The following is a 26,694-nucleotide window of genomic DNA, read 5'->3' as shown; positions in this document are numbered from 1 at the left end:
TCAGTATAGGATGAGTATAGTAGGTAAGTACAAATTGTAAAAATATTTGGTGGTTTTATGAAACCACGGTAAAAGTGAAACTGTTCGAACGGTTCCGAACACTGCTTTGTGTAGCGCATGTCGTAGGTATACCTACTCGGCAGCCGCGCTACACGCGACATGCGCTACACGGACCAAAAAGTTTGAGACGATGTAATAAAAGTTTCACTTTAAAAATTACATAGTTTGTAAATAGAGAGTTTGACGTGGTAGAGTCAGTATATTTTTTTTTTGTATTGGATGATTTTTTAATTTGATTTGAACACTAAATATGTATGTTTTATTTCAACATACAATATTATACACAGAATTAGGAATTCTAATAAGTTACTTATTATACTTATGTACGTTACTAATTCCTATTCATTAAATTCAATTTTAATAAAAGGATATTTTTCAGCAAATGTTAATATTGAATATTGAATTGAAATTGAATATTGATTTGAAATTGAATATTGAATTCGAAATAAATTTGTAAATTTTAACATATTTTGCAAAAATAACCAATAGGCTTATTAAATACTGCTGTAGGTGTGACTTCTATTTCCTTGTATTCGAATTATACTAATACTTAATTTGTCCTCAAGCCGTATCTATGCGATTTGCCTTGAGATTGATTATTATATACACGATCTGATAAAGCGATACAAATAAATATATAGCGAATAAATCACACTTACAAGCGCTCTACATTAATAAACAGGCTTTTCATGGTATAACTAGAACACTGTCAATTATAGTACGATTCGCTTTCGTGACATAGGTTCTCTAATGCGGCCATGATGCATTTACACGTTACACATAATGTACTCGTGTCCGTACTCCGTACGCACACCAGCGTGTCTTCGCCATGACGCAACGAGAGCCGTGGGTGGGCTTATCGCTAGGTACATCGACGATTTGACATAAATGCGTTAGATTATATGACAACTGATAAAATGTTGTAAGGCACCGCCTCGCCGTGATTGACACTTCGCATGTTTACACACAGATATCCAGACGTACACTTCTGTGGCGTTATCTACCGGCGACACATAAGCGCTGCGCTTATCCGCGCCCGCCGTACGGTGTACATGGGTGGACAAACAAAATCTGTCAGTTCGTCGGTTTAACAGCGTAATCATCGGCAAACAATGACCGCCCCACTACCCTCGTCGCACCTCGAAGCGTTAATTGCTCCGCAAATATACTCATCTTCGCACTAAACGTTTACTTGCCGACTTTAATGACTACGCAAACAGTGGAGCGGTCAGTCGGCCTGCGGTCGCCCGCTAATAAATCTTCGGCTTTTCCCCGATTTCCCGACGTCCCGCGGTGGCCGCGCGCCCTCGCACTCACAACTCTTATAAATTACCTACACGGTTCGACCATAAATCACGGCGCTGTTGGTAAATGCATTTATTGTATTCGGCCACACTTCCCACACCGCACTGACCGCGCTCCGCAATCATAGCTCGATTTGCGGACGAAGCAGTCCCAGTTCCAGGAAGCTGGCTGCGACCCTTTTATTGGAGCCGGAATCGAGGATATTGCGTGTCTTCCGCGCGGAGACGTCGCGATTAATCGAACGATTTATTCTCGATTCGCGGAAACCGCTCTAATGTAGGCTAATTGAAAGCTCGGAGGGAAGGGAGCGATTTCATTTTAATATAAACAATTATATGAGTCGTGGCGTCCTAAGCGTTTCGAGGCCCTTATTAACGACATAAAGGTGCTTATTCTGACCGTTATCTCGGCCGGAAGTTGAAAAAAGGTGATCCGAGCATAATTTTTGTCCGTGGCCATTCAACAGGCATTAGGCGGATAAAAAACGAGGTGTCGATTGAACGTAAGATAGCTTGTTACTGCGTTATTATTTCATTTGAGTTTGTTTTAGAATTGTGTTGTGGGTTTAAAGAAACGTTTTTATTAGCTATTAACGGAGCTGTGTGAAGTGTAATGAATTATAGCGACGAAAATAATGATCGTTGCTTATTCGTGTGCCCACAGTTATTATTTGGGAACCGGTTATTTAGAAGGCTCTTTTTAAAGTTTATTTCCTTATGAATGGATACGCACCTTGTTATTTATACGATTGATAACGATTTGACGTTTGATTGGTCCTGTAGCAAGAAAAATTAGTTTTCATCGACAAAGGTATAACTTGTTTATTATAATATATTTGGAAGGTATCTATTCAAAACGATTTTTTAAAACCAAAAAAGATAAACGCCACATTTATAAGTCATATTAATAATGTATTTGCATATTTAAAACCCATTTAAATCCATATCAAGATGTTATTTAAACAAATGCATGATTCTGATAGGTATAATTTAATTAAAAGTTTTATCTATAAAGATAACTATGTACCACGTCTGACAGGTTAATTCTTTAATTATATATTTGTGTATTTAAATAACATAATACAAATTAAGAATATAATGATCATCCACTTTCTAAACTCCATCATGATATAAGTGAATAAATTAAAAAAGTAAACGACATGTAATATTGTACGTAGCATGCGCATAATTAGTAAGTGAGAAGATTATTATTCAAATTAAGTTTACATAAAAGCATATGATAATAATTGAATAGTTTTCTTTTTTGTTTGCCTTCTGTGTTTGTGCCTTGTCTAAAAGGAGCACGTTTTTCTTCTGGTGTTTATGCAGAAATGACACCTTGTAGTCATTAGTTTTATAATTAACTAGCTTTCCGCCCGCAGCTTCGCCCGCGCAGTCAAAGAAAAACCCGCATAGTTCCCGTAGGATTTCCGGGATAAAACCTATCCTATGTCCTTTCTCGGGTATCAAAATATCTCTATACCAAATTTCAAGCAAATTGGTTCAGTTGTTAAGGCGTGATTGAGTAACAGACAGACAGACAGACAGAGTTACTTTCGCATTTATAATATTAGTATGGATTTTATACAATGCATTGTCCATTCTTTGTTTAAATGAACAATTTGTCAAAACGTCAATCAGAAAAACCTTCAGGTTGAATGTACTTACATAATCGGACAATATTTTTTTTAATTTCTAGCCTGTACTTTGACACAAAAAGGTACAACTTCACAACTCATTTTGAATAGGATAAAGTCGTCCAAATGCTGTCATGTCATTCGTATAATCACAATCATCCACCTTGAAATTGCAAAATTTATCACCTCATACAATATTGTGACACGGTGACTCCGGAGCCTTCGCCATTTAGTGCTGCGGACCACCGGGGTACCGACGACCCCAATTCGGAATAGAATAAATGATATGTCACTGACAACAATGCCGTCAATGAAGACGCCTGCGAATGCTGCCGCGTAATATTTTATGTTCAGTGGAAAATAAGCGGAGTAGCTTTACATTTGGTAAATTCGGAGTGAGTTTTTTGCGAGTTATTGTAGCGATTCGGACAGATGTCACGAACAGGGAATCCGCGGCAACAAAAGCGCCCCGGGGGCGCTTTGTCCCCGCCCGACCTCCCCGCGTCCACCGTTACACCTCTAACACCACTCCACTATCCAAATTATTTATTCAATTTATTTATAGCCATTCACTGGAATAGTTATTGCTCTAAATGGTTTTTAATGTCCTTATTTTATAGATAATTTATACCTACGTCGTTTACAGCTGCTCGGCGCTCACCCTTCTGACGGCTATTAGCGAGACATCAGATATCAGTCCGGAAACTCGAGTCGATTGTTCAGTTATTAATTCAGATGGGTGAGCTTTCGATTGATTACGAACTACGGCCGCGGCGCGTGGTGAGATTACGCGCCATATAATTTGGGAGTGAAACGGAGCGAAAAGTCTTGAGCGTAGAGGTATGTCGGGAGGCGGCGGATTACCGGAGGTCGCGCGGCGGTCGGAGGCCGCGCGGCGACGAGAGAATCAATCAGCGCGGCTCTATAATTGATTGCTCTCGGTGCTCCCTCGACCTAATTACCTCACTCCCGCACGCGTACGCCTCATTAAATACCGTCTGTTGTTTGTTCTCCTAATTAAAGCAGAACTTTATCGGTCCCGAGCCCCGTCTAATTGACATCATTGCGAGCGTTTACGATCATTGAATTACGGCTATAGGTTGCCGTCGGGTTCGGTTGTTAACCGAAACCGCACATCGTCTGTGATCTCCAATTGAACTGTGTAATCCCAGTTTATTGTTTATTTATTTACGAGCGGCCGTCTGCCTGTCGCGACGCCTCTTCAGGTAACGACAGACGTTGCCGTCGATTAATTATCTATATTTACACTCCGCTCCTATAAATTATTTTTATCTAATTCATTAGCTAGGCGCTCGATTTGACGCCGTTCCGACCGATATCGTCGAATTATAAGCTACGACATAATTTAACGATGGAAAACTCAATTTGCGTTTCAAACGAGACGTAAAAAACGTTTTCGGCCATGAATAAAAATACAATATCACGCGTAATAAAATAATATTAACTCGATGCCAAATCGCATCGTTATAATGCGACCGAAGTGGAAAATGAGCAATTTCGCTTAAATCACAATCTAGCAATACTTTGATACCCGTGAAATTGCCGTAACGAAATAAATGTTAAATAAAACGTAAAATAAAATTATTGTGCCTCCATCTCTACAAACAAATAATTGGTACTGGGAACGTACCTACCCGAAAGGCCGCGGCCCGATGCCGTTCGTTTTATAGCTTATTTGGGGGAAGCTTTATTGAACTTAGCCACGTTGTCTGCTTGTTCGACAAATGTAGACCTTAAACTTGGCTCGGATAGGACACAAAGTTGTGTATAGTGAACCAATTGCGTCACCGTGCGGCATGAAATGACTGTTTCGTTTGTATTCGCTCTTTATCCACTTATAGTCATTCTTTTTTCCACTCGCTACAATTCACTTTCAGATTTCGCTAGTCGTGCTGTGTATCGTTATTATTTTATGGCATGAATAATATTGCCTTTTTGATAGTTTTGGGGGCGTTCAAATCTGATTGGCGGATTTAATACTGATTTATTTTATTTTATGCTATCCAATGATGCGAATTATAATACTAAAAAATACAACTGGTAAATGCACAATTGATAAAATCACTAATAACCAAATCACAGAAAAATAAATTGTAACAATTAATAATTTTTGACTTCTATTTTTAAAAGCTCTACCACTTATCTCTTCGTGGTTTAATTGTCTAGTTCCAAAAGCTGTATTAGATATATTTTTATTTTTTATGTTTCTACAAAATAACAAAATATCTAATCTTTACAAAATAACAAGACATTGTTTATTCCAGAAGGGACAGAAAAACCATCATGTTTTCGACTCGAATAATTATTCTGAATAATATATTATTTTATATTTATAATATTCTAATTTAAATATACTTAGAAAGTAGGTAGATACGTGAAATGTTCCTCAATTAGGTAAAGCCCAATTATCGGTTTGAAGAACAAATGGATTATAAATAGCGATACTCTTTATTGCACGCCTCATAAGCGAAGCGTTGAGGTGGGTACTACTGTCACTTCGCGCAAAACATCTGATTTTTCAAACTTAAAATGTCTTTATGTATCATACATTGCACTTGTAAGATAATACATACACACACATATTAAGAAAAATCACTATTTTTAACGTTCATGATATTTTTGATGTCATTTTTGTTATTTAAACTAGTTAAAAAACAGTTTAAAAAAGTTCTGTCTTGGACGTCCGTGTGTCTGTATGTGCGGATCCTTTTTCTTGTTAACACGATAGCGACCGAAATACTTTACTAATCGAGTCTTTTTTTTTCTCTTACGCTTGAGTATGCTCAGGAATAGAACCCTTTCATTTTTCAGGGTCTGATTCGATGTGGTTTAATTGTTATTAAATAAACAAAAATAATAATTAATAAATATTTATTAAAAAAAAATATGAGGCGTGCACTTTTGGATTTTCCAAATTATTTGATAATAGTGACGACCCCAAGTCATAGAAATCATAGAGCAAAAAATGTAGCGTTACATTATTTTTGATAATATCCCATTAGGTAGAGCATATTTCAATAGGCTCTACCCAATGATTAAATTAAAGTTCTACTCAGATAATACTATTATTTGCAACCAATATTTTCTTCTATATAAAAAACAAGGCCAATTTAAATCCCTAGTTTCTTCAAAGACCTACTTTACATAGCTTCGTAGTAAATCTAAAAATCTCTACTTACTACACCGCTATTATACTATCCCTTACTTTAAAATCTATAATATCGAAAGTATCTTAATGGTATAAATCGATTGACTAATTCCCTTGCGCCATCTAATAGTTATCTAATTCAAAGCCCAGTGTTTGTTCACTCTCGATGTGACTTACTCAATATATTTACACGAGCCTAAGTATGTTCGTCTGTCTTCAGCTCGTTTATCAGTAATCTAGCACTGATGCTAATGCGATAACCAAAATATGCATTGCCCTTTCGACTACACGCGCCCGTATCTCACCGCGCAATCTACGGGCTTCTGAACCCTTTACAATCCACATTTCGTATGTTAAAATATCGCTAAATATTTATTTGAATAAATAGTAATATCGCCAACGATTAATTTCGTATTCACAAGGTCAAGGGACCCCCGCGGAGACACATATGTTCGCATGGTTATTAAATTTATTGTCGCCCTATAAAACACCTTTGCGTTCATTTAAAATTCTTCGCAATAAATTGCAATCTACATAAGGCTAGTCTTTCTTATCAATTTGTTTCGCTCGAAACTAATGAGTGAACAACCGACTATGAGGGTTAACCGTAAACAAATAATTTTTTACAACGATCCTCCGGCTCCCTTCTTATTAATACTGTGAAAATAATGTTTAATGCAAAAACAAATGACTAATAAAATTTGAATTGTGTGCTCTAAAATGCGCATGTTCGCTGATAAAATCTAAATACCTAGACAGTGTTGTTGAAGCTAATTTACCGTCAGATAATGTGCCTCTACAAAGACACTATACCTAAGCTGCAACCATTGGTCCGCTATTTAAAGTTAGTGCACAGTAAAATTTATCTATTGGCCAATTTCAAGCGATATTTGGCGTTCGCGCCGAGAGCCGTCGTTGTATACGCAGTTTATGAACCAGAAAATGGTATCACACAACACGGCCCCAAGTAAAATCAGAGCCTTAACTGCGTTCAGTAGCCAGAAAGCCAAGTTTGCGAATGATGGAGAGGCGACAATTTGGCAGAGACGCGGGTCGCGGCGGCGCCTCGGGCGCTTCGGCCGGGGCGCCCAACGCCTGCCGCCCGACGCGAGAGGGTACCGCTTTATGAACCGGCAAATAACTTAACACTTAAATACACAGAAATGAAGCTAATTTATGAACCGCACTGATTCTAACTTTGTTTTTTGCACGCGCATTCGGGAACGGAGTGGCGCGTGTGAATAACGTTAATAGTGGGTCAGGCCCCTCCAGTCTCCACTACTGTTTATATTTATTTGGGGTCGCCGTAATGAGTCTGTCTAACGCGCTGACTCGCGAACTCTGTGGAGAATTGATTAAAACATTGTTACGTTCAGTCTTACGGAAGAGTGGGGTGAATTGGCTCGGATAAGATTTTTAAGGGTTAATAAATGAGTTTTATCGCACAGTTAACTCAAAATAACGGTTTATATAACTCGGAGGAGGTATTAAGGTCGTTAATAGCTCCTAAAATACGCATAAACAAGCGGTTTGAGCGTGTTTCTTATGTCGAATGCGTGCTCGTTTTGTTCACTAATTAATGGTAGTTCATGGTAGTAAAATGAAAATGTCGACAATGTCGAAAAAGAGTTGGTACATTATTGTGAACATAGATTTAATTAGTGGGAGAATTAGCTAAATTACCAACGAGCAGCGAACAGTGACCTACAAAGTTACATTATATATTAATAATAATGTTTATGAATGCGGCCCAAAGTTATGCTAATACATATAATATAATAAAGCTAATTAAATTCAATATGAACATTGAATACTACAACAGTAAAGCTTTAAACAAAAATGAAATCATATCGTAAAAAATATTGACCGCAAAGCCACCCCCAAAGTGACAATAAATAATGATGCAAGGGAAATTCATAAGAAACATCCGTATTGCAATCATGGAGGTCGTTAGGCGGAACACGTGACCTCTAATGCTGGGGCTCTCATCGCTTATAGTTAGTCTTCTGGCTGTCATGACCACGGAAAGACACAATTTTTATCTCGCCCCCACAAAAGAGTTGCCATCACGAATTTGTCACTGGCTTATTTGGGGAAAAAAGCGCTATGTTTAGCCATGCAATGATAGATATTAATGATTCGGCCCGAAATCCGAGTGTTCTCATTTTTCACAATCAGCAACTTTGGTTTTGTTAATGGGAACCTTAATTTATTTGAACATGTGTATTTATAAAGCCGTTTATATTATTTTACTTGTGTTGTGAAGCAAATGTAATATTTTATGGAAATTGTCTTTATGATATTTGATCGGGTTTTTAGCAGATGTCAGTTACACCGAAAATTAGGAATCAAATGTTCATCACCCTAAACAATGCCACATAATTCCAAAACGGCTGTACCAGATGATCATCTTAATGAAATAACAAATAACTTGCTTCGTCTATTATCACAAGCTAGTTCTGAATAATCTGACAATTATCTCCGAGTACCTACTACGATGATTTGAATGCTAATTACAGTTATAGCTAACCTTTAACTGTGCCGTGCATATTGATATCCAGTAATTAAGAACGATTAATGAACCAATGCGTTTTTATATGCATTGCTAATTATATAAACGGGTTATTGTGAGCTTCAGCTGTTACATTATCATTGCGTGTGTTTACTCCATTCAACGCAATATAGAAAGTTTTTAAAGATATTTTGATTGTGTCATTGATGTTTTGGTAAAATAAATAAATAAATAATTCATTGGATGAATCAGATAAAAACGTCGACGAGATTAAATTAAAAAACATAAAAATAAATCAATTTTATTTACAAATCAATAAATTTTAAAGTTATTAATTTATAGTAAACTAGCGGTCCGCCCCGGCTTCGCCCGTGGAACATATTTCGCAATAAAAAGTAGCCTATGTCCTTTCTCGGGTATCAAAATATCTCCATACCAAATTTCATGCAAATTGGTTCAGTACTTTAGGCGTGATTGAGTAACAGACAGACAGACAGAGTTACTTTCGCATTTATAATATTAGTATGGGTAGTTATTTGTATATTACACACCTGACTGGACAAGCCCTGCTGAGTGTGACAACACAATTAATGAAGCATAACAAACATTAAAAAATATATAATACTAAAACTCAAACCGAATAAAGTACAAAATAATGCACAAATTTTCCCTCACACCACCGTAAAAGAGCAACGAACAGAAGTGAAAAAAAGCTCGAAGACAATCTCGTCACTTTCGCCAAAAACGGAGGGTAAACAGTCTTCCCTTCATTCAGTTATCACGACGCAAACACCACTCCATATGTATCGTAATACTTCTCATTTTATTATCAGACCTGAGGGCCCGAGACAAGGGATAAGGTCCCGGGGCGAATCATTCACACTTTTAATTTAGTTGCTCCTAATGTATGCGAATAACTCAGTAAAGAGGGTACGATTCCCTCGCAGCTAAACAACTATCGGGCGAGGGTGCGTAAGGCTTAATAGTTTTCCCTCCTACATCCATACATTATGCAAATACGTTAGTGATATGTCAGCCCGTACACTTGGGACTTTTATTGTTCATGAGTTTATTCCCTTTTATTAAGTTAACTTTAATTAAATTCAAGGGGTATTTGTTGGGCCGATTGACTGAAAGGAATTATGTGTTGTGATTTATCTCGCCTTACACGCGTTGTCGGTTCTGTGGACTTATTAATATGTTGAGTGGTGTTCTTAAATGGATTTGTATTGATATCAAAATGGATATCGCGGATTTGTAGTCGCATCTGAATTTTCAATGTAAGAGTTGGATTTGAGTAGATGGATGATGCGTTAATTAGTAATATGACAAGTAATATTTGGAAACTATTCATGTTGTAATAATATTAATGACATAGTGCAGTTTTTTAACTGAATATTGTGTCCATTAGATTAAAGAAAAACAACATTATTTTGTTTAGGACTCCTTTCTTTTTCAGGTACAATTTGTTGTAAGCACTAGATATCAATAATAGGATTTGAAATAAAATAAATTACAAACTTCATGCTTGGATTTATTTACGTAATAAGTTACTTAATATTTGACACAAACCAAACTGTATCGCCTTTGAAAGCTGTACACACGAATCATAACACTCATTATATGCACCAATTTTTCCAGAGTAACCCTTACGCGCTCAAGGAAGGTGGCGGCGAGATGTCAGCCTGGACCTCCGCGGGCCTGCAACCCTCCGGGGGCTACTACCCATACGATCCTACATTAGCTGCCTACGGGTAAGTCCCAGGGGCCTATCAGACCGAGGTCCAACGGCCCTACCGCTTTAGATAAAGCCAGCGCAGCGCAGATTAACATAACACCGCCCTCGACAAACGTATCTCTCTAATAGTCGCATTGCGAAAGGCTCATGTTTGTTTTTAACATCCATATTCACTTTAACGAATTGTGTCGTTTTGTGCACATGTACCCCCCTTTGTGTTCGGGATTGAGTCACGTTTTTTTGACCGATACAAATCTGTTTATTATGCATCTTATTCAATGTTTCAACTATTTCAATTTGGAACTGCAACAATTATATAATTCCACATGTAATAACGAAATACGCAATAATTAATGGCATCTGACTAAATTATACGAAAATAAATTTTTAATTGTAATTGCTCTTAAAAAAGTTAAGTGGATTACTCAAGCTTATTTAATATCGAAATATAGGTAGTCTATACTTAATAATTTTTATTTAATGTGATCAATTAAATAAGCAATGATCGAACAAAGGCATTTGGGGAACGTGCAATTAAAATAATACACGTTCAATTTATGATGAAGAAACGCGAAACCTTGGCTTAAATATTTAAATTGCATAAAAGTTAAATTGTTGAGATGAATGTTTGAATTATTTTATACGAAATAGCGAGCACAGATATGCAATTAAAATCGGAACAAATAACATCGTTTGAACACGATTCTAAAAACCTGGTTCACAATAATAAATTAAAAGTCCATACCATAAAAGAGCCTACGCCATCCCACATCGAGTTAATGTACCTGTATTACTTACTGCGCAGTTTTTCAATCCAGGATATCATAAATCGTAAAGTCACGCCGTCATTGGTGCGTTTTTCTAGCAGTGGGTAATTAAAAACCTGAATGGCATTGTAACAGATCTTGTAAGCTTTGTGGTACCGAGCTGTGTGGTCGCTGCCCATATGCAGTTCATTACGGAAGACATCTTTGCTTTTTACTACAGTTTAATTTATTAACGCTCACATATACAACCGTAAGAAGTAAATAATCCTAGATAAGTGCGACATAATGCGTGTTTATAAAGAGATTATTTTGTTTCCTCACAATCAATTAGCAGTTCTTGTGATAATGCGCGACGTATACAGTTTTTAGCTATAAATAATTTAGCATGATGGATGTCGATATCGATTCGCGAACATCGTTGCAGTTTTTGAACAGCGCTGGTGTGGCGGACGCCACAAGGGACAAATGACCGGGTAACCACCGCCGGGTTTTTCGTCGTCTCATTTTGATACATGGCCACCCTCAAGTGTGACAGAGACGAATGACGCCACATCCATTCGCGCTGGGGTTTGATTAATTCACAGTTTTTCTTCGAAAATTCGAAATGCGAACACGACGCGTTGCGTTGACATTTTTCATTCGATAGCGCCAAACGCGCCCATCCGCAACACACGATCTCGACTCGAAACCGACCGTAGCAAATGAACACATCTGTGAAATCGTCAGTGTCATAACAACGAATTGTAGACGCATCAATTTTAAGTGAGCTTCACGCGCACTTGAAAATTTATCCAGCCATGAATCACACAGCGACCGTCTGAAAATAAAAACAAATCATTGGTACTTACATCAAAGCGAAGTTATGCTGACAATTCGGCTGCGTTCGACTTAATATATAGCAGGCGGTGCGTTATAATCTAAAAATAATTAGGAGCGACATTAGTTTTTATGCGTAAAAAAGACGAAATGATTGCGTCGGAATGGGACGAGCACGGAAATACATCGTGATATATCGCGTTCCCCGCTCGCACACAATAGTTCGCTAGGCGAGCCTCGCTGACACCGTATACAGGATGATCTTCATACGAGCGTTATTAAATCGCAAACAGTGGTTTCGCTACAACACACGGAACAGCGCCAACAAAAACAAGCGTAATTGCGCACCAGTGACGGACGACAAATTGCATCAGTAAACATTTAGTTTCATGGGGTTTTTCATGGCAAATTTTTATTTATCCACTGAATAATTATAAGGGAATAAACCGTTTCGAGAGCGGCAATAAGTTACCCGGTGGAATTATGAATGGCACAAATAAAAGTGCACGAGCCGTCGCAAGAATAACAAAAGTCGGTCGGTGGGCGCTTCAGTTAAGTACCGTTAGCGTATTATTTGGAAGAGCCTGTAATATGCCACGCCCGCCGAGCGTCGAAATGAAAAATTACTCGGCTATTTTTAACACAAGTCTCGAGCATAGAAAACGTACAAAAATTAGAGAAAAGAGCCGAGGGAGCACTTGTATCGCACCATTGAGATCAAAATACGTAGGAAATTACATCGCTCGGGGCTCGCGACGTTCTAAGGGAATTATTTGTGTGCCAACGATTTGGGCTGTTACATTTTAAATAAACCGAATAAGGAGCGCTCGTTAGCGAGACGCGGATCTCGAGCGACTCGTTCTGTGCGTACCAATAGGCATAGAGATAACGCCGCGTATTTACGAGACGTGTGTCGCGTAATTAATGAATCTTGATTGAGTTCCATCGGGGTAACGTAATAAATCCGATACACGTGCAATTAATCGTGGAAGGTTCGCGTCGCGGGCTCTCTGCGTTTGACCGTTCCTAAATAGTCGTGAGCGATGCGATCGTTCATAATTACCGTTGGAGCGCGCAGACAAAAAGTATCGGGAAGGTGCGGTGGGACGTTTGCGTAAGGAATCCTAATAGGGTTTCTCCCCGAGAGGGGGTGAATTACTTATGTACGTACTCGTACATAGTGCCGAGTGCGGGTCGGGGAGGGTACGTAGGCCGCAATTCCCCCGGCGGCAGATCGTACACGCGATAGAGCCGGGATTCAATGCGTACTCGCCGTACAACGGAGGCTGCTAACCGCCCGTCCGCAAACGCTTCCAATACATCACCCTGAAACATGGCTGAACATTATTATAACGCTTTATTTTACTTGTAAAAGCTCTTTAAGTCGATCGAACTCGTATGTTATGTTACGGATGCGAAGTTTAGATTGTATTTATCATTCGGCTGTTTTCAAATTGGATTTGTTATGTAGGTACTGAACGCTATAATTTAATCAACATTAACTTTCTTGCTTAGATAATTAAACTTATATTTTATAGATTATACACTGTTATTAAAATGTATTGCTATTCGTTAGTTATATTGAGAAGTAACAAAATATGCTAATTAAATAAACGTTCGTCTAATTCTAAAACAATGTTTGAATGTAGCGTTTAAATGTTTAAACCGCTATTTCCATAACGTGCAAAATGTCATGTTTACTCTAAATAATAGCGAAACGAGCATTTGTATTGACATACGTCTACAATGTCGTTTTGTGGTTGTGAATGTTATAAATAAATACTGAATATAGATAAAACTTTATATTTTATATATAGACCTGCATAAAACAACGCTCGAATATGAAATCAATAACTGGTTTCAGAGATACGATATCACATGATGTACATTTTTATATCGATAAAAATTAATACGTCAAATCTTTATCATGTGTAGGGTTTCGTTTATTCCAAAATTGTTCAATTGCATTATTCATTAACATTAGGTAACTATTCTTGATACATAAAATAAATTCCCCGACCGCGCCAACATTACTCACTAAAGAAAATCCAATTTATGTGGCACCCAAACTAATTTAAAACCATACTGAATACTTTCAAATTCATATTCATTTACATCTATTTCACGTTAACAAAAATGCACGAAACGTGTTTTTACATGTTAAACCGATATAAATTCAAATTCTTTTATTTCAATGGTATATGATCGAATAAATTTTCAGTATGTTTAAGCTCTTTCGTAAATAAACGTACCGGGGCGGGTGCGTCGAGTAAGTGGACTGTCTAAATTAATTACAGAGCCTAACAAAAACAGCGCTTTTAGCCGCTGTACTGATATTCGTCGGAATATAGAGCCGTCGACTGAAGCGCTGTGATTTTCTTTTATATCGCTGTCTTCGCTAACCGCGCAGAATTCTGAAGAGCTTATTCGTGTAAAACTAATGTGGTTTAGTTTCAAAGGCTTTGTGTGGATTTTGCTTTGACAGAAGCATTTATATGTTTCAACACTATTTTATCGAATGCGCTTGTTAATAAAAATAAATCGTTTCACTCTCGCAATCGGTGTAATGTCGGTTTTAAAATAGCTCCATTTTAGGCTGTAATTACGAATGACATGAACGACAATTGACAGGTACGTGCCCATTTAAACGTTTACAAATAAATAAATTCTAAAAGATACGTAAATTTTCGATATGGACACGGGGAATAAGTCGAATACGAGGAGCGTTAAAGAAAAGTGACTCCAAAAATTGGAACGGGTTTTCGCGCGTCCACCTTTAAACTTAGCCGATGACTTGTAACCTGTGTCCAGTACGCAAGATGGCGTCGCGATCGATGGCAAGTGAGCACTAACGCCTACACTACCACGACCCACGCGTGCGCTGCGCCGCCCTATTGCACTGAAGTGCAACATTAAGTAACCGCCCTCTAACCATTACCTTTAACAAGTGTCACCTTTGTACCTCAATGAAAACTCGACACGAAATTCATCCCGCCATTTTGAAACGAGGGAAACACAAACTTCGGACATTTAAATTTTATAGCGCCAAATAAAAAGTTCGTGTCTCCGTGCGGACATTAAAGGTGTGTTTCTTTCAATGTTACCTAAATCAAATCGTCACAACAAGCGAACTCGCATTCGTGTCACGTAGGAAGATCGCGTGCAATATTTTTCGACATACGACCGTGCAAACGGCGCACAAGGTATCAATTTGTGTGAACGTATGAGCTCACGGGACTATTTTTTTAACTATTTTCACCCGCGGTACCTATTTATTGCGCTCTCCAGACTCGCCTTTGTCATGTCGGCAAAGAAATCGAAGTCGAAGGTACGATCTTATTCGGCGCTGAGGGATCAAAATTCACCTCTCCCCAAAATTACTCCTGAAATTCGGATGCAAATGGAACCGAGGGCCTTAAAGCTGCTTTCAATGCCGCAGCTGTTTTATTTTTACCGCGATATCTATTACTCCCAATAAAATGTCTATCTGCTTCGAATTTAAATATTGATCGTTGGAAATAAACGCTTCGGGAAAGGAACTGAATGCATAATCGATGTTTATGTAAAGCTTTGTACCTAATAAGTGGCATACATTGATTTTCTCATGAGATTTCTCTTATTTTTAGTTGGTTTATACTTCGTACATATTTGTATACGCTGAGTAGATGTAGTTTGTACATTCTAATATTTTCTCTTTACATTGTATTATACAAATTTATTTTAATATATTTTATACCAATAATACTAACACATTTTTTAAACATACATGCTTATCGCTTTTCCATAGATCATTTCATAAGACCACATAATTGATTGTATCATCTTAAAAATGTGACTCATATCCAAATAACATGTGCACACCGTTTGCGAATTTGTAGAATAAGGGCGAGAAGCGTTTTCACATTTTAGGTGTATGGATAAATTTATGTTTGTTAACAGATATGGTGCTGGGTACGATTTAGCCGCCAGGAGGAAAAATGCTACGCGGGAATCCACAGCGACGCTCAAAGCGTGGCTGAACGAACATAAGAAAAATCCATATCCAACGAAGGGCGAGAAAATAATGCTCGCAATCATTACAAAGATGACTTTAACACAAGTGTCCACGTGGTTTGCGAACGCCCGCAGACGCCTCAAGAAAGAAAACAAGATGACGTGGGAACCCAAGAACAAAACCGACGACGACGACGACGCGATGCTCTCCGACGAAGAAAAGGAACAAGACGAAAAAATAAAGAATAGTAAAGGTGCGTTAAGTTCTGTCATATATTCAACATCCAACAGTCAATATGGTATCAAAGTCGATCGCGATACAAATTGGATAATGCATCGGACCGTTGACTGTCGGATGTTGAATCATATTTCGTGCTTACGTTATGTCCCCAATGTATTGATGATGATTGCCTCGCGAATTGCAACACAACTATTTAACCTGCGCTCTGTAATGCGAATGCGAATTTAACGAATTATTGTTACTAATGTACTTTTACAGATTGCGTGTCGTACAACGTTCGAACTGTGCTCGGTGTATCGTTTAAAATTGTTTTAATTTTGTCGTTGTATAAATCGTAAAGTGAATTGAGCGTAACCCAGTTGAGGGCTGGAGGGTGTACGGGCTCCGCAGAGGAGTTCGGGGTGGGGTGGGGCGTGCGAGGCGCAGGGGGGACGGTCTCAGGCGTGTAACTGTGCGTAACCGCTGCTCGCTCCCGGATTTCCTATTTGTAGTAAAGTGGGCGGCGCCCTCACCCAAATTTCATATAAAGTTTCTTCCGTTACGTAGGTACAGGCTGAAATTCGGAGGTCCCGTTCAGCTTGTCTGACGATCTGCCCTACTCGATGTTCTCGCCGAAGGATTTGTCGACTCCGTGGATCGTTTCTTTTATGATGCTTCGAACGTAAGTAAATACGCTTTGTAGGATTTATAATATGCGCCAATTGAATATCGGCTGATATTTTAACGTGACGGTCTCCGTTTGGAGTAAGGGCGGGGGCACACGATGCGTTGCGGCGGCGGTGCGGCGCCGGAGCGGTGTCGCTGCGTCGTCTTACATAGAAATATCTGTGGCATGTCACACGATGCGCTCCGGCGCCGCACCGGACTTGTAACCACCAAGACGAGGCGGGGAGGGGTGAATGCGGTGCGACGTCGGAGCGGCACCGCTCAGTTGTTTTGCATCACAAGGAAGGACACGCTGTGCAACCCTGCTACGACGCCGCTGCGACATAACAACGTTACGGCGCCGCACCGCTCGTGTGCCCACTGACACGGTGAAATCTTTGCGGTGCGGCGCCGCAACGCATCGTGTGCCCCCGCTCTCACGCGGAGTGCGTGTCGGTAATGTCGTGGATTATGTCGGACATAACATTCAGGCGCGGCGTGCGCTTTTAGTCTCGGTTGTCGACAACATAAATAGGCATGACGAAAGATTTTGAAATTCTCTTCCATAATGTGTGTATACGTTTACTATACAAGAAAAACCCTATATTTCGGTAATATACTTAAATTTAACGAAGATTAAAGCCATTTTTCAAAAAATATTTAATATCTGTGCCAAAACAGCTCGCAGGTGTCATGGCGTAGGCGTGACGTCAAACTTTGGTAAATACGTAATTATTTGTACGCATTGCGAAGAAAATTAAAAAAGTCTTTATTTAATATGTGTTATAGAAAGGAATTACAAAGTTTATAAGTGGTGTGCAGTATTGCAGTGTGAATCCACATAAAAATAATGCTCAAAAATGTGTTAGTAATTATTTCAAGCGAAAAAATAATAAGAAATTATTGTATAAAGTTGGCGCGGAGAATCCCGAACCATGTATTCGTGAATTCGCAATTATATTTCTGTTCTGAGTCGATAAAGCATACGTGAAACAATAGAAAATAAATAAAAATGCGTATTCTCAACATATTCATAACAACAAAATACATCTGACGTGAGTTGTTTACTTATGCGTGACGTCACGCGTGTTTTAGTCAAAATGGCGAACTTCAGAATTTCAATGTTTTATTTTATTGATAATCTCATTAATCTTAATGTTTTTAAGATTTCTAAGTCGCTATATTTAATTTATTTATTATACATTTTCCCTTAAAAACACTAATACGATCATTTATGGATACTGTCGTCATGCCTATTGTAAGTAGGTATTGTTGCAACAGAGACGGTTCGGGAGACGAGTGTTTTCATTGAAAACTTCACGCGTTTAATGGATGGAGGGGGTCACGGGTAACGCGTGGCATACGCTGGCTAATGAAGCTGGCTATTGTTGGGAAAGAAGTGCACTCAGTCCGCGAACCACATTGTCCTCGCCGACACCGCCGGGGGTCATAAAATGTCGATAATAAACAGTGTCGATGTGAACGACGCTAATGTTTTGATCACAAACATTGTTTATATATGGAACCGAGCCATTTTAATGGAGCATATCCAGCCAGTTGTCCTACAAACATTTAATGTAATCAGATAAAATGTAAGAAACATAGTTAGCGGAAATTTGAATTTTCTGAATTAAACACAAGTAAATGCCAGTTTGATATGTAAATATGCTACTTTTTAAAGAAAATTACATGCAAATATACAGTGTAATCTAATAAACTTAAAAGATAATTATCTAGTTTTTCCATAATTTTAATAAAATTGTCCAACTTAAATGGGTAGTTTTTGTAGTAAATAGGGCTGACACAAATAAGTTTATTAAATATAATTATAAAAAGTAATCATCTACATATTTACGACATATCGTAAATATGTAGATGATTCACATTTATAATAAAATTTTGTAAAATATAAATTTTCGGGCTTCCGTAATTTTCTGTAGAAAAAACAATTATGCGTATTAAACAAAATGGGCGTTACCGTAAACAATTAATTGCAATAGTTAAAAAATATAGGAAATACGAGGTGTTTAATTATAAAGTCATATCCAAAAGGCACGTTAGGGGAACAACAAAGTGGCAAGATACAATAGTAGCGGATTATAGCCACGTGCTCACAGTGCGACTTCCGTACTTAGTGCATTATAATTCTATATTATTTGTATACGGAACTATTTTCTTTTAATTATTGGGGATATGGTAATTCAATTTTTATTAAAAGTGACAGTTTCTTAAAGCGAAGGATTTAGATAACCATCGCTCGGATTTATATGAATGTAATTGACGAAATTCGTTTTAGATAGCTTGTTAAATTTTATCCCTAGTTTTTGCTTTAAAGATTGTTTTTAACAAACAAGCTCATTCTTGTATTTTAATACCTATACTAAAAAAACAACAATACCTAAATAAATAAATAATTCTACCTTCAATTTAAAATTTAAAAGTTTCTTTTTTAATTTGATACTTATGCTACCAAAAATAAAATACCCACAACGTATCAAAACCTCCTTAACCATTAACGGAATCAATAAATCATCGTTATGAGACACAAACATGGATTGCTTAATCTCGCTCGCTAATGCGCTCATAAATGCAGTATTGGCGATGGCAAAATTCAATAAGCACGTTGACCAAACAGCGTGCTGACTCTAATCCCATAATCCTAATCTCGTCATCTCAACGCGATTCCCAGGGCCTAACCAAACAAACCATAACGCATAACCGACGAGCATAACGCACATTCTACAAAAATGTCAATGTTCGCGACATGTAATATATCATTTTAAGTCGCAGCAAACAAAGCCAATATAAAAGGTTTCACACGCGATCCCCAGTACGTCGTCGGTAAACAAACAGAACTATCTCGGGTTAAGCCACTCATGAATAAAAGCGTTCGGACCCCACCGATAAATGTTAATTTTTGTCGTAAGTACACGCATCGCAAACAAAATATTAATCCAGCGCGTTAATGGAAAATGAGTACAGGAATACACACAAGTGTCTGCGCTGACGTCGCTCGAGATGTAATAAATTGCAGTGTTCTCGGTTAGTGTGCAGCGTGGGGTAGGGGGTCGCCCCACGCCGAGACGACTTTTTATTATGTCTCATTCGCCCCTGGCTTCGGTGACTAAAGGGGAAAACCACTCTGTATCAAGCAGAACTTCGATTTTCACGTTCGCTCGCGGCGTTCCACGGGATAAATCTATCGTTTGCATATTCGATAGAGGGGAACGTTTTTGTCTGGTTAGCGTTCATTTGTTGAAACACGTCCTATAGGTATTGATCATTTAAATACGGATACCTAACTATATAATGTGAAGTTTTATACAACTAAAGTGTTTCTATCTTTTTTAAACGACTTCATATTCATGTAATGCAGGTACCTGGTCCCGACTGAAATTTTAATTTTAAATATACCTAAAACAAGCATTTACTTTATTCATAAAATACTATATTAAACACTTTTAATTGTTGCCCAAATATAAATATTCTAAACTGAAACACTTTCAATAATAATTAAAATGAAATGAAAACAAACAATTCATAACTAATTTATAGTGTTTATAAAACAGCCATTACAATTTGTAAAGCAATTGCCATAATGAACACGTTAAACGTATTGCGATGGCACAAACCTTACAAAATAATCAAATTCCCGCTTATCTCTCGGCATTGTGGGTCTATATTAGATTAATACAATGAAAATTAAAACAATTTGCCGGATAAATATCTTCGCGCGCAGTATCAGTGGCATCCCCATTTATCCCTAGTGAAGGGCAATGCGGATAACCCCTCTTAAAAGCTAGGAGCAGTCAGCATTAAATGGAATAAAGCGAATGAAGTCGAGCGGTCGTCCCCCCGCGCCCCGCGCACGGTCCCTGAATTTCATTAGACTCCCCGAGCCCTTCACGCCCCCGAAAGCCACTTTACAACGGCAAATGGTATTATGATAATACTTAGAGCTTTATAAAATTTCGCTGAATAAATATTTCGGCTTAATTGTAAAACACTAATGTATTCACCGCCGAATATGAGACTCGATTCGATTCAACGATATCGCCATAATAAATTTCAAAATTTACATTGGAAAAATTTACGTTCCGGGCCGTTCTTTGTAAAAAAGAAATGTAGAAAAATTTCCCACAAAGGGCAAAATAGAAAGGACGAGAGCGAGGTTGACCATTAATTGTGTGGGTCGAGCGCACATTCCGCGGAGGAGTGCGGAGCCGCGGGGCGAGCCGGGAAATGCGAAATAAATGCTCAGCTCAATATGAAAGGGATCGGCCAGCGCCCGCGGCGGGGGAGTCGCGCCCTAAAGTGGTATTTTCACTTCGCTAATCGGATAACCACTTAACGAATGGGTCAGTGTTCGCCAAACGTATTTTCACACGACTTTCCCGAAGGGAGCACGAGATACAACTACATCTTACGAGCTGAAACTTACGTCCCCGGTGTAACGGTCACGTCGGATACAATGCGAATCGTATTGGTTCGGGAACATAAATACTTTAAGCTCTTTTTTATAGTCATAGTGTTAGTAACGGTATTTGGCTATTGCGATAAATCTGTTTGTTATGTTTCACACACACGCTTCGAACGCGGAATATGAACGTGAATTTAATTATCTTTACAGATGAAGAGCGGAAGGGTGACGATCTGCTACAGGGTATGCACAATCAGCTGCTCGGTTATGGAATAAAGGAGGAGTCGAAACGCGGTACGTCGGAATGTGGCGTGCCAATCCCAGCGTCGAAGCCTAAGATATGGTCATTAGCTGACACGGCCGCTTGCAAAACGCCGCCGCCCGCCGCCCAACCGTGGCCGCAGCACGGCTACGGCGCCGGCCCCGAAAGAGCCTCTGCCGCTGACGGGAGTTCCAATGGCTTCGTATTGCCAGCGACCGCCGCAGCGAGTCCCGCTAGTGGGTCTTACGGGCGCTACGGTGGCTTTCCTGGAGGACAGTATAGCGGCCAGCACCCTTGTATACACCCGGCCGCCTTCCCCGACGTCCAAACCGACACTCCGCCCCAAACGCCTCCAAACATGAAGGTGCACAGTGTTGCCAACCCTCTCGGCAGCGGCGGCTCCGGCTACTGCTTTCCCAGACACCAACAGTCGCCGCAACGAGACCCGTACCACAACCCTCATCACGGAAACAACCATCAACCTAATCAACACCATAACGAGGGATCAGCTGCCTTCAAACCGTTCTATAAAAGGTAATTGTTTTTTGTTGTATTATTTATAGTGTTTACCTTACTAAGCAACAAACGTTAGCAAAACATCTGCAATGTGTCACCTGTGCCCACCCCTAGTATCAAACGTGTAACCTTCATTAATCTCATTCGCACAGTGTTGAAAGCCTCATCTCAAATGAAATGCCGTGATAGGATTTCGCATGCAAATAAAATTGAACAAATGGATGATTGTAGTAGAGATATCGAGAGGGCCATAAACAGAGTTGCGGTTTCATAGTGGAGGCTCGCACCGATGTGTCATGTTGGTAATTGAAAACAATGGAGGCGCGTCGAGGGGAGAGGGCGGGAGATTGCAATCTTGTGTCATTTGTCAGTGTCAGCGCTACCAACCTGGCTACGTGAGCTGACCTGCCAAAATTAGACGTCTCCATGATTTGAAAAAGTACACTCGTTTATACCTAAACCCCATTTTAGACTCACACATTTCATATCCGATAACAACATTTCATAGAGGTCAACATTTCATCTTATTTGTATGTATTGATGATTGAAATATTATCACTCTCAAATAACATTAATGTGATTGGGTAGGTACACAATATACATATACGTTTTATCATTATAATTTTACGTATCTTCTCATAAATAAATACCGGTTTAAAAATACCTAGAAATATCTTAATTATTACGAATAATTAAATGACTTCTTGTGCTAAGTTTACCTTACATACTGATTTGAAATAAAAAAAAGAATCCTGTTTTCAATCAGAGCGCATAGCTAATACCTACTTGAACATACCTACACACATTCACATGTACTATTAATTGAGAAGTGGATACACCATGCGAAGACGGGTTCTATAAAAATTTCCGATGATACGTCTAGCCGCATTTTTCTAAGAGTCGACAAAGGATTTCTTAGAACTAACCGCGGTATCTTAGTCTCATTACAATAAATTGCGAGGTCGACATCGCCCCACACGGTGGCTTCGCGAAGAATTCTGTTTTAACCAAACGCTCACAAATTCACATCTATAACTTTTTGTATTATTTTCGTTTTCACGCCTTTTTGCCCAGTGAATTCCTTGACGCGAAAATAACTCCTTATCGCGGCATTCCTTTAAAGGAGTCCCAAAAAGAATGCTTCGAATCCGACAGTTCTTGTTTTCGGCTTAAATAACATACCTGTGTCGTTTTTATTTAGCCAAATAATGTCGCTACCAAATCGATTCTCCCTCATAAATTTTCAAAATTTAATCAGAATAACATTACAAAGGATAAAGTTTCAGCGGCTCTTCAATATATTATTTTTATATTCAAAAGCAAACTAAGATAAACATTACACAATAAAACAAACATGAAATCTGTCCCCGACACAATACCATTACGCACCGATGCATAATTCATTATTCATAAAAATCTAGTAAAAATCATCAATGCTTTGTAATCCGGGCACACCTAGCTCTAATTCCATTCAGACCGTCTCATTTGAATAATACCTACTAAAAGGAATTGTTCTTAAGACAAAAAGTTTATGAATGTAAAAGAAGCATTGTTCGTAGTAGTTCGCCGAGTGGCCAGCAGTCGGCCGGCGACGCTCCTGCGCTCCGAGCCCTTAGCCCTTAGTCAGATAAGTTGAACATGCGTGGGCGCGACCTCAATGGGACTTCATTCACAACACTACCTCCGCATTAAAACCGCTTTTTTTCGAGGCTCTAATCTTTCCTCTTATCTTTCGATCCCCGGGTCCTTCTCTGTTTCATTCAGTCGCGAGTCCAGCTAACCTGTTCGATTATATTTTTTTTTCATTGACGCCGTACAAAGTTTAGATGACCGCGGGCGAGGTCGAATTTTTATTTCTTTCACATTTCGGTTTTCCGGTCGGGCCGATTCGTTAATAAATTCTCAGATAATGAGACTGAACGTTTCGTCACCTCGTCTCGATTGGTTTAATCTTTTTTTTTCGGCCGTTATGTGTGAGCGCGGCGGAGGGCAACGATAGAATCGAAGCGGCTATCGAAACTAATTTTGTTTATTTTTCGATAATTTACTCGAGCTATTCTTTTAAATGGATGAATGGGATTTGGGGGAATCGCTTCGGGACCGCGGGTTAAGATAGCTATTGTGCTTTAATGAACTGTTTAGTAATAAATGAATCGTTGTTGTTACAGATAAAGCATGTGGAAGCTGGGTCGCTGCTTCGCCCGTCAACCATTAGGGGACAATTTAACTTACAGTGGCACAGTGCTTACATGATTTGATACAAACTGCAAACAACGTAAAGGCGACACTTTGCTGAAAGACTACACCCGGGGCCTGCTTCACGGAGTACTGAAATAATAAAGCAATTACTTAAGATTAGTTTGTTTCCTATAGATAATTGTACGATAATTGTCACCATTTTAGTCAATACTTTTGACACAGAGAGCAGTGTGATTATTATTTATTACACTAATTCATATTATTTTACGTACTTACATAAGTTAACTGAACGTGAAGCGGGCGCCTCGAAAACGAATTAATATGTATTAAATTAATTTCATACTTTTGTTTATCTTGTAGTATAATAATTATTGAAATAATAAATTATCGCACGTTTTATTATAATGTAAAAAGTACATTGTTAACTTTAATTTTCACTTGGCTTAGAGTGTCGACGGTTGTTCTTAGTAAAAAATGTATGAAAATCAACATTGCTCAGTATTTTTTTATAGATTTAAGAATATTGCGGATGTATTGTTATCCAAATTATTTATAGAAATCGAAATTGGAAGGTCATGTGAAACGTAAACTAGCCATTGGATTAGTGAATTGTTGTAAATTATTAATTAGTGAAAAACAAAGAAACGTTTGTGACTCTATTTTCCTATTATTTCATCAGTTCTTCCATTTGATTTTGATCATAATATATTTTAAGGTGTATAATTTTATGGGCCCGTCGCGTCGACGAGATGGGGTCCGCAGTAGGCGCATTGTTTATTTTGTTGAAAGGTCTCGCAGATAAGTGATTGGCAATCGTCGATTCGTTTATTGTTGTTGTCTTTGTATATAAGTAAAGTTTTGTAGATTTTCTATTTTAGTTTCACATCAAATGTACAAAGTAATTAGTGCTTTTTCCACTTTGATGCAAATTTTGAAGCATCTGAACGAATTTTATAAATATTGTTTTAAAAGTATTATTAGAGTACATGTATATATACTGAATAATATTTTATTAAAATCGATCGCAATCCTAATAATATGTTCTGATACGAATAGCGCATGCCTTCGGTGTTGTTTTCCGTCGAGTGTTAAATAATTAAATATAAGTTAAAATCGATTTTATTTCCAATATTATCGATGAATTCACGATGGATTATTTCATGTTAAATGCAATAATAAAATAAGTATCTATATTAAATATAAACAATTTTGTCATCACTACATAGTATATCGAGTCCGTTTAATTCAGGTTCAATGTGCATTTAAACATAATCAGCATACATTTTAATATTTATAAATTTAGTTAAGTACACACATAATATCTCCTTAGTTAATTACTTAGTGCAATTTTCGTTTACTACATTTTGATTTTATTGTAAACTACATATAATTTCGCTTTTAAATTATTTATGACCAAAAGTTGTCATATTATATAGAATAGTTATATGAAAGTTCAGTTAATTGTACATAACTAATATTATATTTTAAATGTACTAAAACCACAGTACCAGACTATGTTCGTTTATGTTTGGCGGTAGCGAATGAAACGAGTCTAAATATATGCGTATATTATGGCCCTAGGGTAGATAAATGACTTGTAAAGTTTCCAAATTGCAATGTGTCAATTACATAACAATACATCGAAAAATATATTATATCGATTACCTTTCCTTCTTCAAATTGAACTAAGCAAGATTATAAGAGATTTAAGTTTGAGTTTTGTTTGAAATGGGCCTCATAATATTACGTTTGCTTACGCTGTGTAAACTACTTGGACACAATATTTCGCTATCGTCACAACTGCCTAGAGGGCGTTCAAATAGGGTTGATTGATAGATTTTTAAGATAATTTAACTAAAATAAGATGTGTTATACAATATCTGTTCAACACACCACTTGTAATAATATTATGTAAAGTATAGGTCACACGTTTTTAATTGCAATATTTTGAGGCTTGTAAAATTATAAGACTCGGTATGTAAAATAATTGTGACCAAATCGAATACATTTGCTTAATATTAAATGTCCTATATAGATATTTCTAAATAATGTACCTATTAATTATTATGATTAAAATTATGTAACGATTGTAATTAAATCTTTATTTGAAATTTGTTTATTTTATTTTTAAATCCTTAAGTATTCGAGTCAGAGCAAGATATGATGAGTGAGGCAATCGTTGATAACTGATTTTCACAATTTACAGTCTCACCATTCTACATTCAGAAGTATAAAGAAAACCATCAAATAACGCAAAAAGTATATAAAATTAAGAAATTAATGTACAAAGGTTGAAAATGTGGGTATAAATTGTTGAAAGGGTCGATAACGAGTCAGTAAAAGTCGTCACTTGTAAGAGGGTGCCTCCCTTTACCTCTCAACTCTTAAACAATGCTTAAAGGCTAATAAAAGAAC

The 26,694-nt window shown here is 37.9% G+C and overlaps 1 protein-coding gene across 3 annotated transcripts in view; it reads left to right on the top strand.

Annotated features, from left to right (window-relative positions):
• Positions 1–26,390, top strand: part of LOC149910986 (homeobox protein caupolican-like) — a 92,816-nt gene extending 66,426 nt beyond the window's left edge. For 2 of the 3 annotated variants that reach the window (XM_090101633.1, XM_090101649.1), the window contains exons 3-6: positions 10,324–10,436; positions 15,943–16,250; positions 21,513–22,098; positions 24,249–26,390. In XM_090101633.1, the coding sequence (XP_089957759.1) occupies positions 10,324–10,436; positions 15,943–16,250; positions 21,513–22,098; positions 24,249–24,252 (1,011 nt within the window). In that variant the 3' untranslated portion in view covers positions 24,253–26,390. Of the gene's footprint in view, positions 1–10,323; positions 10,437–15,942; positions 16,251–21,512; positions 22,103–24,248 lie in introns of those variants that run through there. The other variant, XM_090101641.1, reaches the window with a different exon arrangement.
• Positions 26,391–26,694: the final 304 nt, after the last annotated feature.

This window comes from Colias eurytheme, chromosome 1 (genome assembly GCF_061535395.1).
Source record: "Colias eurytheme isolate Ceu_HAF_F1 chromosome 1, ilColEury1 Martin Lab GWU primary, whole genome shotgun sequence".
Taxonomy (NCBI): domain Eukaryota; kingdom Metazoa; phylum Arthropoda; class Insecta; order Lepidoptera; family Pieridae; genus Colias; species Colias eurytheme.
Note: the sequence above shows the minus strand (reverse complement) of the source record. Positions and strands in the feature narration are given on the sequence as shown.